This window comes from Physeter macrocephalus, chromosome 18, assembly GCF_002837175.3.
Source record: "Physeter macrocephalus isolate SW-GA chromosome 18, ASM283717v5, whole genome shotgun sequence".
NCBI lineage: Eukaryota > Metazoa > Chordata > Mammalia > Artiodactyla > Physeteridae > Physeter > Physeter macrocephalus.
The window spans coordinates 31,571,741-31,586,028 of NC_041231.1; the positions used below are offsets into that span (position 1 = coordinate 31,571,741).

General features: G+C 45.3%; 1 protein-coding gene across 8 annotated transcripts in view; it reads left to right on the forward strand.

The window, feature by feature from the left end:
* The window catches only part of CADPS (calcium dependent secretion activator), a 489,257-nt gene that overhangs the window by 310,066 nt on the left and 164,903 nt on the right, over positions 1-14,288 (forward strand). For 7 of the 8 annotated variants that reach the window (XM_024124105.1, XM_024124106.1, XM_024124104.1 and 4 more), the window contains 2 exons: positions 6,914-7,022; positions 13,520-13,732. In XM_024124105.1, coding sequence (XP_023979873.1) covers positions 6,914-7,022; positions 13,520-13,732 — 322 coding nt within the window. The remainder of the gene's footprint in view (positions 1-6,913; positions 7,023-13,519; positions 13,733-14,288) is intronic. The other variant, XM_024124111.1, reaches the window with a different exon arrangement.

Here is a 14,288-nt window from a genome sequence, read left to right on the forward strand (position 1 = left end):
CTCTTGCACTGTTGGTGGGAATGTAAATTGGTACAGACACTATGGAGAACAGTATGGAGGTCCCTTAAAAAACTAAAAATAGAGCTACCATATGACCCAGCAATCCCACTACTGGGCATATACCCTGAGAAAACCATAATTCAAAAAGACACATGCACCCCAATGTTCACTGCAGCTCTATTTACAATAGCCGGGACATGGAAACAACCTAAATGTCCATTGACAGATGAATGGATAAAGAGCATGTGGCACATATATGCAATGGAATATTATTCAGCCATAAAAAGAAACAAAACTGAGTTATTTGTAGTGAGGTGGATGGACCTAGAGTCTGTCATATAGAGTGAAGTAAGCCAGAAAGAGAAAAACAAATACCGTATGCTAACACATATATATGGAATCTAAAAAAAAAAAAAATGGTTCTGAAGAACCTAGGGGCACCACCTAGAAGGGTAGGATAGGGAAGGTGGGAGGGAGGGAGACGCAAGAGGGAAGAGATATGGGGATATATTATATGTATAGCTGATTCACTTTGTTATAAAGCAGAAACTAACACACCATTGTAAAGCAATTATATTCCAATAAAGATGTTAAAAAGGAAAAAAGAAGATTTAAGATGAAGATTTCAGATGCTGGAATAAAAAACAAAAAGATACATCAAAAGAGGCAGCTCTGGATTATGGGTGATTCTCCCTTTGCATGCTTCTCACCTGGCAGAGCAGCCTCCCTTAGAATCACTTGTGGTCTGGCCTCCCTCAGTAGACCATGTGCTGTTTCAGGGTCAGTTCTGTTTCCAGCTTATCTAGCTCTGCTTCCCTCTTTGCCCCACCACACACACACACACACACAGACACACACACACAGACACAGACACACACACACACACACACAACACACACACACACACACAACACACACACACACACACACACACACACACCCTCCAGCTCAGTGTCTGGCATGGCCATTCAGGAAGCATTTAGTGGAAGAAAGAAGGAAAAGGAAGAGAGAGAAAAAGAGCCCAGGCAATGCTTCAAGTGGTTCTGAGAAAGGAAAGATGGTGTGACATAGAGAGTGGCTGGTGACACCTTCCAAGAGGAAGTGGGGTAAGTGGCCTTGTCATGTAATATGGAGTCTCTCCTCCCACTGAGGTAGCCAGTTACTGGACACAAGACTTTTCTCTGACAATCTTTGAAATGATGAAGTACTTAGGAGATGTCGCTGACCTCTTACTTTGGGAGAGATTTTAGGGGAGAAAAAATGTCTTCAGAAAAAAAAAGAGGAATTGTGCTGAAAATATTAGTGAAGCCATGTCTATACGATATATACTGAACCCAAAAGAAGAGAATGATTGTTCTAGACCATGTGACTGGAGCACAGACGTTTTAGGGCCTTCACACTGAGCCTTCTACCAAGAGAAGATAAGAAGCCCTCAGTAGCTACAAAGCAAGCTATGTGCTCACTTCTGAAAATCAGAAAAGGGCATCCAAAACCTGTCTACAGCTCGGCATTTTTCCTACAAGGATTTCATGAGAGGTTTCACATACATGTGATTCTCAGTAACTTTAAAGAGCCCTTGAGGTACACTGGGGGCGTGCAGCCCCCAAATTAAACCTTTTGTTTTAGCCTAAATCCAAAGTCTCCATTAACACCTGCTGTGGCCTGCAGAGGTGATGTGACAGCCCCACCATCACAAAGGTAATGGGGGAGCCAGGAGGAAAACTCAAGTCTTCTGTTTCCATTTTTGTCCTGTTCACTACAACAATGTCTACAAGCAATTCTGGTGGCCTACCTAGAAAATACTGCATCACTTTTAGATTCTTCTCCATTTTTCTTCTCTGCTGTTTAAGTGATCACACTTACAGGCACTCTATCAAAATGATAAAGAACAACTTAAGCCCTTTGAAACAACCCCAGTGCCAACAGAGTTGCAGGAGAGAAGTTCAAGGCCCGCAGTCCTGGCCCAATGCAGGGAAAGCAAAAATATCCCACGTTGCTTGAAAGAAAGATGGCAGCTCAAGCAGTGACCATAGGCACCCAGCAGCTGCATGCAGTGTTGAATCCAGTCTTACATACAAATGATTTTGGGTTTCTTTTAGCCACCACACCCTTCCACTGAAATGCGAAATGCAAAAGTGAAAACAGGAGAACCAGTCTGGTCAAATATGGGGAAGGGTGAGGGAGCTGGGGAACAAAGCAGATTCTCCCCATCCTGCCCCCAACTCCCCGGCAGCCTGAGAGGGATCTCTGTGGGACAGTGTGAAACCACCACGTAGGAGGCGTATCTACCCAAGTGACTTACTGCATGTGCCTTTCTATTCAGACGCTGGGTCTCATGGAGTGTTTTTTATAGAGAGCTGGTAACACATAATTTCCAACATGATTATGAATTCCGTTAGATTTAATACAAGGAAAATTGTTTGAAAAGCCTAAGGAGAACACATCCAACACCAGTCTCCTCAGAGTTCATCTCCCCTCCCACCCTGGCTGTCTGTCTGTCTGTCTCGCTCTCTCTCTCTCACACACACACACAGGGAGAGAAAGAGAGAGTCTACATTTCTGTCTGTAATGCAAAACTATTAAATTCCCTCTTAGGGAGATTTCCGTTTAGAACTACTACCTTGGGGAACCAAAGATAGGTTATAAATGGGCTTCCTACTAACCAGGGACAAAGGCCACCCTTAGAGGGGTGTTGAGCCAAAGCAGCAATTCCCATGTTTAAGGATGGAGGCTAAAACGATGACGGATGTGGCTCGAGTCTGCCCTACCAGCTCTGAAGGGAATGAAGCAGTTGCAGGGTGTTTCTGTGCCAGAGACTTCAGTGTTCCTACATAGTGTTCTCCAAGTATGGCCCTGGACTGCCTGCACTGGGTGTTTTTCAAAATGCAGAGGGACTTCCCTGGCGGTCCAGTGGATAAGACTCCGTGCTCCCAACGCAGGGGGCACGGGTTTGATCCCTGGTCGGGGAGCTAAGGTCCCGCATGCCATAGGACGCAGCCTAAAAATATCTAACTAAATAAATAGAATGCAGATTGCAAGGACCATCCAGAAGCGTCTGATGCACGGAAGACTCTGAGATGAAGCTCAGGAATCTGTATGCTTGACAAGCAGCCCAGGAGATACTGACGCAGGGGGTCCAGTGACCACCTTTGGAGGAACCACTGCCTCAGAGGTCATTGTCCCTTTTAAACTGAAGTCTCCCATTCCTTTTCGACCACACTCTCTCAGAGTTTATGTTCTCCAAGGAACTGAGCATCAGAGTTAGCTAAACAGACGATTATGTGCAAATGGCATGACAAAGCCTCTCAGCTGTGTTCCTTGGAATCCCAGTCTATGCCCTATGAACATGGCTGCAGACCCTAACACAAGGATTAAGGAGAAATGGGTCTCCAGCACCCTGAGTCAAGACATTGCTGGGTAAACTCATTCTAAACCCCAGGGGCCATGGTAAGGAGCAAATATGTTGATTCCCGTTGTTAGGAACGGCGACCAAACCAATGTTAATGATGAAGGTGCCAATTCCACGAGCTCCCCACCTTGGGTGTGGGACGGAAGAAGCCAACCCGTCATCCAGACCAGCTTAGAAAGCCTCACCTCTATCATCTTTTTATTCTAAGATATTTTTCTTCTGTGCCCCAAAGATTTCTGTACTGTGCTAAGGACAAGTCTTATCCCTATTTCGCATTGGAGGAAACTGAGGCTGAGGCTGGTTAAATGACTTGCTCAAGGTCAGTGGCTCATAGGCAGCCTGTGTGAAACCTAACATAGGTCTTCTGATTCCAGATGTCTTCCAGGACACCAAGCACTGAGGTGGCACTGTGCTCAAGGAGGTTTATACAATGTCCTAGATACAGTGTCCTAGAACTCCCACACCTTGCATCAGTTAGAGACAATGTGGTCCCTAAATCATAACCTGTTTCGGATTCCCTAGAGATAATATAATGCACCCAAATTCTGACCGGTCCAGTTTTCAAAAAAATCTAAACCTGAATGAGATAAGATATTGTCTGATAATATAAAACACCCTATAATACAACAGTTGTCACCCAGAAAACAATATTAACTATGAAAGTGAATTGTAAGACATATAATGAATGATTTATAGGTGAACGATTTATAACTGAATGAATGTTCTTTCTTCTCACTCAACTTCACAATGGCCCTAAAGGGCATTTGCATTTGTATTGTTTGTAAATGACAACAATCAACCCGAATTAGCTTAAGTTTTAGAAGAGGAAGAATTTTATTGGTTAGTTAATTAAATTACTAATTAACCAAAGAGTTTTCTGGCATGGCTAGGTCCAGAGCTTAAACACCGTCATCAAGACTCAGTCTCTCTCTCTGTACCATCTGTTGACCGTGCTTTCATCTAAGCCGACTTCCCCCCAAGCCAACTTCCCCCCTCAGGCAAGCTCTCTCCTTGCAGCAGACTCTGGAAGGTCAAGGCTTAAAACAGTTTAGCAGCTCCCAGACCCTTGCTATTCCCTCACACTTCAAGCTCTCTAGAAAATCTGAGGCTCCCTCCAACCTTGCAGTAATTAGAAATATGCAAAAACAAATCATTTCTTCTCCCCTCTTTTTTTCCTCAAGTAATTTGCCAAATTCCAGATTTAAATGGTCCTAATAAACCAATTCGAGTTTTTTTGGGCCCCAAGTTTGTCCGGAAAAACTTCAACAGTATCACCAGAAGGGGGCAGCAACATACAGTGCTCCAAGAAGCAAGGACCTGAAATAGAAAAAGGAAAAGTCAGAAAGCCCCAAGCATGTAGTAAGAGTAAATGCCTGAATCTTGAAATAACAGCCTTCTGTTGTGATATTTCTCTGATCTCAAGTAAGTGTCTGCAACCGTCTATTTGGCTAATCATCATATTAACGAACTATATCATCTCCGTGTTGCCAGAGAGGTAAAAAATAATTGCAGAACTGCTCCAGCAATGTCTGTGTTCGCTATCGTGCCAGGGGGTATGGGAGATAGGTTGTCCGTGGGATCAGTAGTGGATTGGAGTAACATGTAAAGCTGGGAGGGAGAAAACCTCTTTACTGGACGGTACATACTCATTTTTCTAGAACCAATCAGACTCAATTAGTAAATGCCGGTTACATGGTAGATTTTGCTCATGGCAAGGGGAATATAACCAAGGTGTATGACTCCCTAGGCCTGCCTTCAAAGGATCTATAATCTAGCAGGCAAATACACCTACTCAGCTACTTTGTATTAGGATGTTAGTGCCAAATGCATGGAAACTGCTGACGTAAATGCATAAATTGAGCATTTGCTAGGTGAGTGTCACACACGGTGTGAAAAGCCCTTCACTGCTCGATTAATCCTCCAGCCACAGTAAGACACAGGTAAAATACAAATGAAGACTCTGAGTTATATATATGACAGCTTCTGAGAGCTGGGATGGGACCCCAGGCCTATGTGACCCCACCCAAAGCTTGCACTCTTAAATCCTCCTTTTTAGAAGAGGATGTTATTCGTTGTTCTGCTTATTACAAAGCATAATACCTGTCCACATATGAACATACTGTTAGTGGCTTTATGTTTCCCTTGAAGCCCATCAAGACCTTGCAATATAAGGAACAGGTTCTTCAAACTATATGCGTGATCAAGAAACCCACGTCGGGCAGAAAGTTTTCGTCAGGAACCAACAGAGGGCAGCAATAGATAAATCAACCAGTAAAACGTTCTCCCGTGGACTCCCTTTATCTTGCCACTGGGACCTTCAGGGTGAGGACTGTGGGAGATGTGTGCAGGCTTTGAGAGCACAAATTTCTTACCATTAAAAAAAAAGAAATCAGACCCATGGAGAAGGAGATAAAAAATGTCCCCCTCCGGGATCAAAGTTCACTTAGTAAATGTCTGTTTTAATAAAGGGAACTAAGAGATGAGGGACGTGGCACTTCTTCAGTAAGACATTTGACATCCGTGGATGGTAAATATGCCCCTGAGCTTTTAGCCCGAAGCCTGAAGGAGGCTTGCTCTCCCCCGGGGCTCCTTGCAGACAAGCCAGATGTAGAAATGCTAAGTATCTGCACTGGGTCTGGATGCACCGAGGCGACAGGGACCTGAAGGCTGGCCTGCAGCTGCAGAGCCCGCACCCAGCACTGACGTGGGTGGATGCCCGTGTGGGTCGTGAGGGCCACACCAGTGGCAACAGCCGTGCCATCCGGGGCTGAGGGTGGCTCTCCCATGACTGGCACCTAGAGATCAAGCATTCATTGCTTGTGACGGCATGTCACTCCTGCACTTGTCTGAGGTGAAGAGAAGACTTTTCAAAGTGACCGAAAGCACTCCTTCAGTGGGAAGGGGGAGGGAGGGATGAGACATGCGGCTCAGTGCTGAGAATTGGCCTGCAAAAAGTAAAATACTAAAAGAAACGGAGGGCATAAATAAATAAAAGTCTAGTCCCTAACTTCTGACTGAAAGGCCTGTGTCAAGTCGGAGAGCTTGACAGTCTCAGCCAGAGCCAGGGCCATAGTCATATTAGGTAAAAGCTAAAAAAATTGCTGCTATGCAACCAGTTTTGACCTACCCAAATGTCAATTTCATGTAGCTTAGCCCAATTAAAATAGCAGCAATAATGATAATAGCTAACTTTTGTCAAGCACTTCCTAAGCATCACGGAAAGATTCTAAATGCATTCTACTTATGAACTCACTCAATCCGCACAATAAGCCAGTGAGAAGGTAGGTTCTCAGATTATATCCATCTACAGATGAGGTCACAGGACCAGAGAAGTCTTTTAACTTGCTCCAAGTCACACAGCCAGGAGGTGGTAAAACTCAATTTGAACCCAGCTCCTGAGTGCAGGGCGTCAGGGGAAAGGACAGGCTTGAACACGGAGGGTTTTTTTCCAAGGAAAATGGGCCCTAGGGAACCAACCTCACAATCTGTGCTTTTCTTTTTTAGGTGAGTCAGTACACATTTGCCATGTGCAGTTACCGGGAGAAAAAAGCGGAGCCTCAGGAACTTCTCCAACTGGATGGCTACACTGTGGATTACACGGACCCCCAGCCAGGTACTCGCCCACCCGCTAGGCTGTGAACCCATAAAAATCTCCCCCTTCCCAAATGAACATTCAACTAGCATTTTCTGGGCACTTGCTCCCTGTTGGACACTAAGCCAAGGTACTAGGGTGTCATAGCTGACCACGACAGCCACTTTCCCCGATCTTACAGAGCTTCCGTCCTGGACCAGTAAATGCCATACCAATCAAGGGCTTTGTTTTGACTCAAGGGGTCCTCATAAAACCAAAATGAAAACAGAGTACGTTTTTCTTCTATGTAGCTGTGCCCGTATCAAATTTGTACTCCACCCTAGAATGTTCAAAAGAAATTCCTGAAAAATAAGTCCTACATGTACACCAAGGACCTTGTGTGTGTGCGTGTGTGTGTGTGTGTGTGTGTGTGTATGTATGTATGTATGTATGTGTGTGTGTGTGTGTGTGTCTTGTTCACCAGTGATGTGTGGGCTTGGCAGGGATTGCATCTCCATGTCCAAATAAACCTGCCGTGTACGTCCACGTTTGTTAACTACAGTTCAAAGTTAGCTGATGGTACTTGAAAAGAAAGTCCTCCCTAAATGGTTTTTTTCCTAAAAAGACACTAATCCGCAGCGTAGACATCCAAGCCCCTCAACCTTATGTAACTAAGAACCACACAAACGGTAGTATTTCTCGCAAGTTCTACGTTGCATAAGTTCCACATCCTGGCCCGTCACACCTCTCCCCCCACCCATTTTATCTTTTTCCCAGAAAAAGATGAATAGAAATCCGCCTCAAGGAACCTTCAAAATGGGGGGGAGGGGTGGTGCGAAATCATTTCAGCATATTAATGAGCAACAGTCACCAACAGCCCTCTCCCAGAGAAGTTTATTTTTATGCCAAATCTGCACAAGGAAAGCATTTCCAACCATACTGCATTATTTGGCCCAAAACCTTTTTTTCTACTCCCATATTGCTCTTCCACATGCAACAAAATACACATAAAGGAAAAACAGAGTCTGAGAGAAGATGGGGTGTTAACCTGGAAAGGTGTGGCTTGGAAGACCTTTGGCCCAGCCCACTTAGCAACATTAGCAGTGGGCTTCAGAATCCCCACCCGGAGTGCTTTGGACCAGCCCCGCCTCCTCAGGCTTCTATAGATGATTAGCATCCTGCCGGGGCACAGTGATACAGAGCTGACCACGTAAGATGTAAATTAAAGGCTCTGCCTGGAAATCCCTACTAATCAATAGAACCTACAAGTTTGAGCCAATTTCGTGCAACAACTCATGGAAAGGATGTGGCCCCGGTATTAAGAAAGCAGCCCTCGTGGCATTCTGTGATGGTCTGTGGCCTCAAACCATTGAGTTCCCTTCAAAGAAACAGAGTCCCTCTTTCCTAAGACCTACATTTTAAAGTGGGGGACTCAAGGGACCAATATGAGAAGGAAAAACAATACCATCTTATGACACTGCCTTCTTTTAAGCCAGTTTACTCTTCCTTTCCTCTACGTGATGGCATCATTTGGATTTTACCACAATCCACCAAGTATATGGGACCCGGATTATCATCTCATTTTGTAAAGGAAGAAAAAGAGCTGGGACTTGGGGTCTAACCCATCACACCCTTTGGCAGCTGCAGTAAAACATAGCTCTGGGTACAGCTATAGCAAAGCTAGAGTTGTTATTTTCTCATACAAAAGCAGAATTCTCTTCCTACAGCGGGGAGGGCAGGAGTGGGGCGAAAGCTGTTCTATCTACATGCAAAAGGGGTAACTGTGCATAAGTATTATAAAAGCTTCTCTTCTTTTTTTCACATCGATCCCATGGGATATAATTTACAAATTCCTTTAGCAAGGATGTCAGTGGAAAGTAAAGTGATTATGTTCTTGAGAATAATAAGCAAGAATCCTCTCTGCCTTTCCGTGTGCCGAGTCCTAGTTATTTTCAAAGCAACGTTTGATTGAAAATGGAGATTCAGATACTCCCAATCGTCATGAGAAAAGTCTGACCCAGAATTTCTTAAAGAGTGCTTATGGGAAATAGGAGTTCCTGGACCCCAAGCTAACCAAGAGCCAGAAAGGGGAGGGCAGAATCCTCCTATTTCAATAAGCACTCTAGGGGATTCTTATGTATAGTAAAGTTTGCCAGCTGGAGATCCGAGTGGTGCACAATTCAGCCAGTGTCTTCAGAGATTTGTGGAGTCTCTCCCTGTGCTCCCTGAAAGGTGAGTGTGCACCTGGAGCAGGACTTCTGGGTCCATCTGGCCCCCCTCTCCTCTCAGCTTTATCCTGGTTGTCAATGGGACCAACTGGTGGAGGTGTTTATGGGGCAGGTAGCCTTGTAGCATGGCCATCCTTGCCTTTGTACCAGCCTGAGATCTAGCAGTCATCCGGACACAAACACGTGCTCTAAATCAACTCTACCTGGTTAGGGTCCTTGAAAGATTGGTTGGGGGAACTGGTGGATAACCGTTAAGTAAGTTTTACCTTCAGGGCCCTCATTTTAGTCAAAAGATGAAAACACTACACTTTACTTTTCCCTGGGTATGGTTCAAAGAGTACGCGACAGTCTCTCAATTCCCATTAGATCGAGTAATTAAGTCTTCAAATAAGAGGATATTCGTTCAGAATAATCCAGTGGCACAATTTAGACAACTAAATTCAGTCTTTGACAACTCAACTTTACCATAATAAACAGACCACGTCCGTGTGTGTTGTTGGAACGGCAATCCCCAGCCGGGAGCTGGCCGACAGTCCTTGCCTGGTCTGCCTCCATCCGTTCCCAGACGTGTCGTCTTGTTCTTGACGGGTCAGTACCCGCGGGGTATTCCATGGAGACCCCAGGCACTGTCACACGTTGCATTTTGCAGATGCCGTCCCCGGGAACTGCTGCCTTGCTCAAGACTTCTGCCTAGGAGCACGTGTTGATGTTCGCATTGCCTTCTCCTTCCTGGGTTTCCTTTCAGCTAGTTTCTCTGCTCTCTCCTCACCCTCAGTGGTGTGTCCTTGGTCTCCCACGCTTTCTGGAAAAGCTCTGGTGCTCTCCGTTGCTGTCACTGTCCTTGCTTCTGCTGCTATAGATGTTTCTCTTTGCCCCACTCCCTCCACAATTAGGCTTCGCTCTGTTGTTAATAACTGATCCTCTGAGAGCAGTTACTGTGTGCCAGGCATGCTGTCAGGCTCTGCAGCAGTCCAGCACAGTGCTTATGGTCGTCGGCTCTAGAGTCAGACAGCCCAGGTTAGAAGCCCAGCTCTGATGCTTACAGCTCCACTTTGTGTTCATGGGATAGTTATCTCCTTCTCTGTGACTCAGTTTCCTCATTTATACAGTGGGAATAATAGTACTTGCTTCCCAGGGCTGTTGGGAGCATTAAATAAAAATCTGAACACTTAGCATCTTTCCATCTCTACCTCTCTACTTCCTGAGGCAGCCCCATGAACTGACTTTCTGACTGTAGCTCCAGGAACACAGTGTCCCTATTCCCAGCTGTGGGCCCTGGCAGATGGGATGTGGTGGGGCAAGGAAAAGGACCCATCCAGTGATGTCTAGCCTGCAGATCACCTACGATATCATAGTAGCTTATCCCGAAGGTTACCATGAGACTAGACTACAGAAGCTCTACTGACCCCACTCTTCCTTTTAGCTCCTTGGTACCCACTTTTCAGGGGTTAAGGCATCCCTCAAAGCTCTTCTTCCTCTCTCACCCTGCAGAATTTTCCTTCTTATGGTTGTATCCATTCATTTCATCAGGTTTTCCCAGCTTGCTAACTGTACATCATCCTACCAAATCACACATTTTAAAACTCTCTGTAAGAAATGAACCAAAATATTCCTTCATAATCATAACCACCATAAAGCTTTTATTTAAAATGGTGCACCGCTAGACCCTTCATATAAAGATGATGCTATTTATTGTTCTAGAATCCCTGGCAGTTCTAAGTGCAAAACTACCAACACATACCCACTTTTGTGGAATAGACACTAGAATTAACGTTGTCACCAGAAATCTTTTCCAATGCAAATGTCAGACAGGTTAGTGACTGGGCCTTGTTGGAAATTTAGGGATGCTAATCACTCCACTTACTCCCCTTTCATCTTTAAACTGATAACTGGTGGGGGTGGGGAGGGGAGGGGAGGAATGATGAGGAACCTGATGAAGATATGAAGCTTTATTTGTGGACAGAGAGTCCCAGTAACCGCAAAATACAGGCTTTTGGAACATGTTGACAGACACCGTGTCTCTCTGGCCTGAGACCAAAGAGAGGCTTCTGCCTACTTCTCTCTAAATTTTAACCTTGAGAACTGCCTGTGGGACAAAAATGGGTCTGTAGAGCATTCATTCATCCAACTTGTATTTGTTGAGTACCTACTCTATGCCATGCACTGTTCTAGGTACCAGGGATGCAGCAGTGAGCAAAAGAGACAAAAACTCCGTGTCTTTAGGAAGTAAATTATATAATTTGTTAGAGGTGGTAAGAGCTACGGAGAAAAATAATACAAGAGAAGAGAGATGAGTAAGGAGAGGTAGAGGTCAGGGAAGGCCTGAACAAGCATGCGACATCTGAGCAAAGACACAAAGGAGGTGAGGTTGTGACTCACGCAGATATCTGGAGGAAGAGTTCCACGCACAGGCAATATCATGTGCAAAGGTCCTGAGGTGAGAACAGACCTAGAGTGTTCAGGGATGCAGCAAGAGGCCAGCATGGCCATCATGACTTGGGTGCATACAGGGGCACGTGAGAGAGAGAGTAGTAGGAGAGGGTGGTAGAAGTAGTGAAGGGTCAATTCATGTGGGGCCTTGCAGGCCTTGTCAGAACCTAGACTCTTCCTCTGAGTGAAATGCAGAGCTACTGGTAGCTTTTGAGCAGAGGGGTGGCATGACCTGACTCTTATGCTAAACCGATTACCCTGGCCCCCATCTGGAGAATCAAGTATAGAGAGTGAAGATGGAGGCAGATGGATCAGATAGGAGGCTATTGAAATAATCTAGGTGAGAGATGAGCATGGCTGAATTCAGGGTGGCAGCACTGGAGAAGGAAGAATGGGTCAAACTCTGTTCTGACGTCCTGAAAGTAGAGCCTTCAGAATTTCACTGGAATGGGCAGTGAGAGAAAATCAGGAGGCAGAAAGGACCCCGAGGTTGTGGACTTGAACACCCAGAAGGATGAGGTCAGCTTTACTGAGATGGAGAGGAGGTTTGGGAAAAACAACAGTTCAGTGTTGGATGTGATAAATTTGGGGTCTCTTTCACATATGCACGTGGAGAAGTCAAGAAAACCACTGGATGTTCAGGTCCGCTGTTCAAGGGAGAGGTCCAGGGTAGAGCTAGAAATGTAGAGACCATGAGCATATCCATGGGATTGGACTCGATGGCATCGCTGGGGGATTGGGTGTAGATGAAGAAAAGAAGAGGTCCAAGGACAGAAGACCAGGATGCTCCCACATTTAAAGGTCAGGAGGAGGAGCGAGAGGAGGAGGAACCAGCAAACAAGACTGAAAGCAGCAGCAAGGGAAGGAGGAAGAAAATCAGATGACCTGGAGCCAAGTGAAGAAAACCTTTCAAAGAGAATGGAATGAGTTGATGGATGGAACAAAATGAAGCCTTTGAGTACATCACTGGACTCAGCATCGGGGAAGTAATTGGTGACCTTGACAAGTTTCACTGGGGCAGCAGCCCGATCAGAAGGGCTTTAGGGCTTTAAGAGGCGAGAGACGGGCTTCCCTGGTGGCGCAGTGGTTGAGAGTCCGCCTGCCGATGCAGGAGACGCGGGTTCGTGCCCCGGTCCGGGAAGATCCCACATGCCGCGGAGCGGCTGGGCCCGTGAGCCATGGCCGCTGAGCCTGCGCGTCCGGAGCCTGTCCTCCACAATGGGAGAGGCCACAACAGTGAGAGGCCCGCGTACCACAAAAAAATAAAATAAAAAAAAAAAAAATAAAGGCTAAGAGGCGAGAGACCCTTGCTACTTGAAGTGTGGTCCTCCAACCAGCACCATCAGCATCATCTGGGAGCTGGAGTAGAAATGCGGTATCTCAGGTTCTAGCCCCACTTACTGAATCAGAAGCTACATTTGAACAAGATGCCCAGAGAATTCACATGTGCACTAAAATTTGAGAAGCCCTGGTAGAGATCCACTTACATTGCAAAGAGAAGAACAATAGGGCAGTAGCTCAAGGGAGAAGTGGGGGTCAAGAGATGTTTTTGTTGTCCGGTTTGTTTGTTTTTAAAGATGAGAGAAATAATAGTGTATTTATAGACAGATGTTTACCCGTCCATCAGGCAGCTCAATTGACAACTCTGTCTCCAACCAAACAAAGATGGCGGGAGACAAGAGCTGGGCTCAAAATGCCTCTTGGACACCATGGCCCCACTGTGTGGCCAAGTGGGTATCAGATTTCCCATCCTACAGTCAGATAAATGGCTCCTCCCTTCTGCAGCCCAAGAAAAAGCACAGAAACTGCCTCTCTCAGAACTTAGTCCTGCCAAGAACATTGCAGCTCAACTTAGCAGTTTTTTTTTCCCTTTTAACCCAGGTTTGGAGGGTGGCCGAGCCTTCTTCAATGCAGTCAAAGAAGGAGACACCGTGATATTTGCAAGTGATGATGAGCAAGATCGCATTCTCTGGGTCCAAGCCATGTACCGGGCTACCGGGCAGTCACACAAGCCTGTGCCCCCAACCCAAGTCCAGAAACTCAACGCCAAGGGAGGGAACGTGCCTCAGCTGGACGCCCCCATCTCCCAATTTTGTAAGTAAATATGCCATTTGTTAAAAATAGCTCTGTAGAGTAAAGTCAATCTTCCAAAGTTGAGTTAGAAAATCTAGTTGCTTTAACATTAAGGATTCACAAAATCATGTTTGCTGAAAAGAAAAAATAGTGACTTCAGAGGGGGAAAGTTGGGACAAAAATGTTAGATGAAAGTAATTTTAAAGTGCAATACTTGACATTTCCCCCTAAGGACTAAACAAAGAAAATATATTTTAGGTGGATTTTTATCTCTCTGTTTTGGTGAGAGTTTAGAATTCACAGCCAAACATGTATTTGTTTGAGTCCTTCAAATATGGTAGATTATGTATGTCCTTGCCTCATTTCTTCCTATTAAAAGTAATTGTAAAATAGGGCTTGATTTGAAATAAATTTAAATCTGCAACTTAGAACCATTTAAAAATAAATGATGACATTATCACATGCAGTGGAGAAAAAAAAAAAAAAAAACACGGTACCCATTCTGAGCTAAAATACCAGAACCCAAAAATGAAACTTCCTCCTTAAACAGCCCTAGTTCATATTCCAGTCTCTTCCC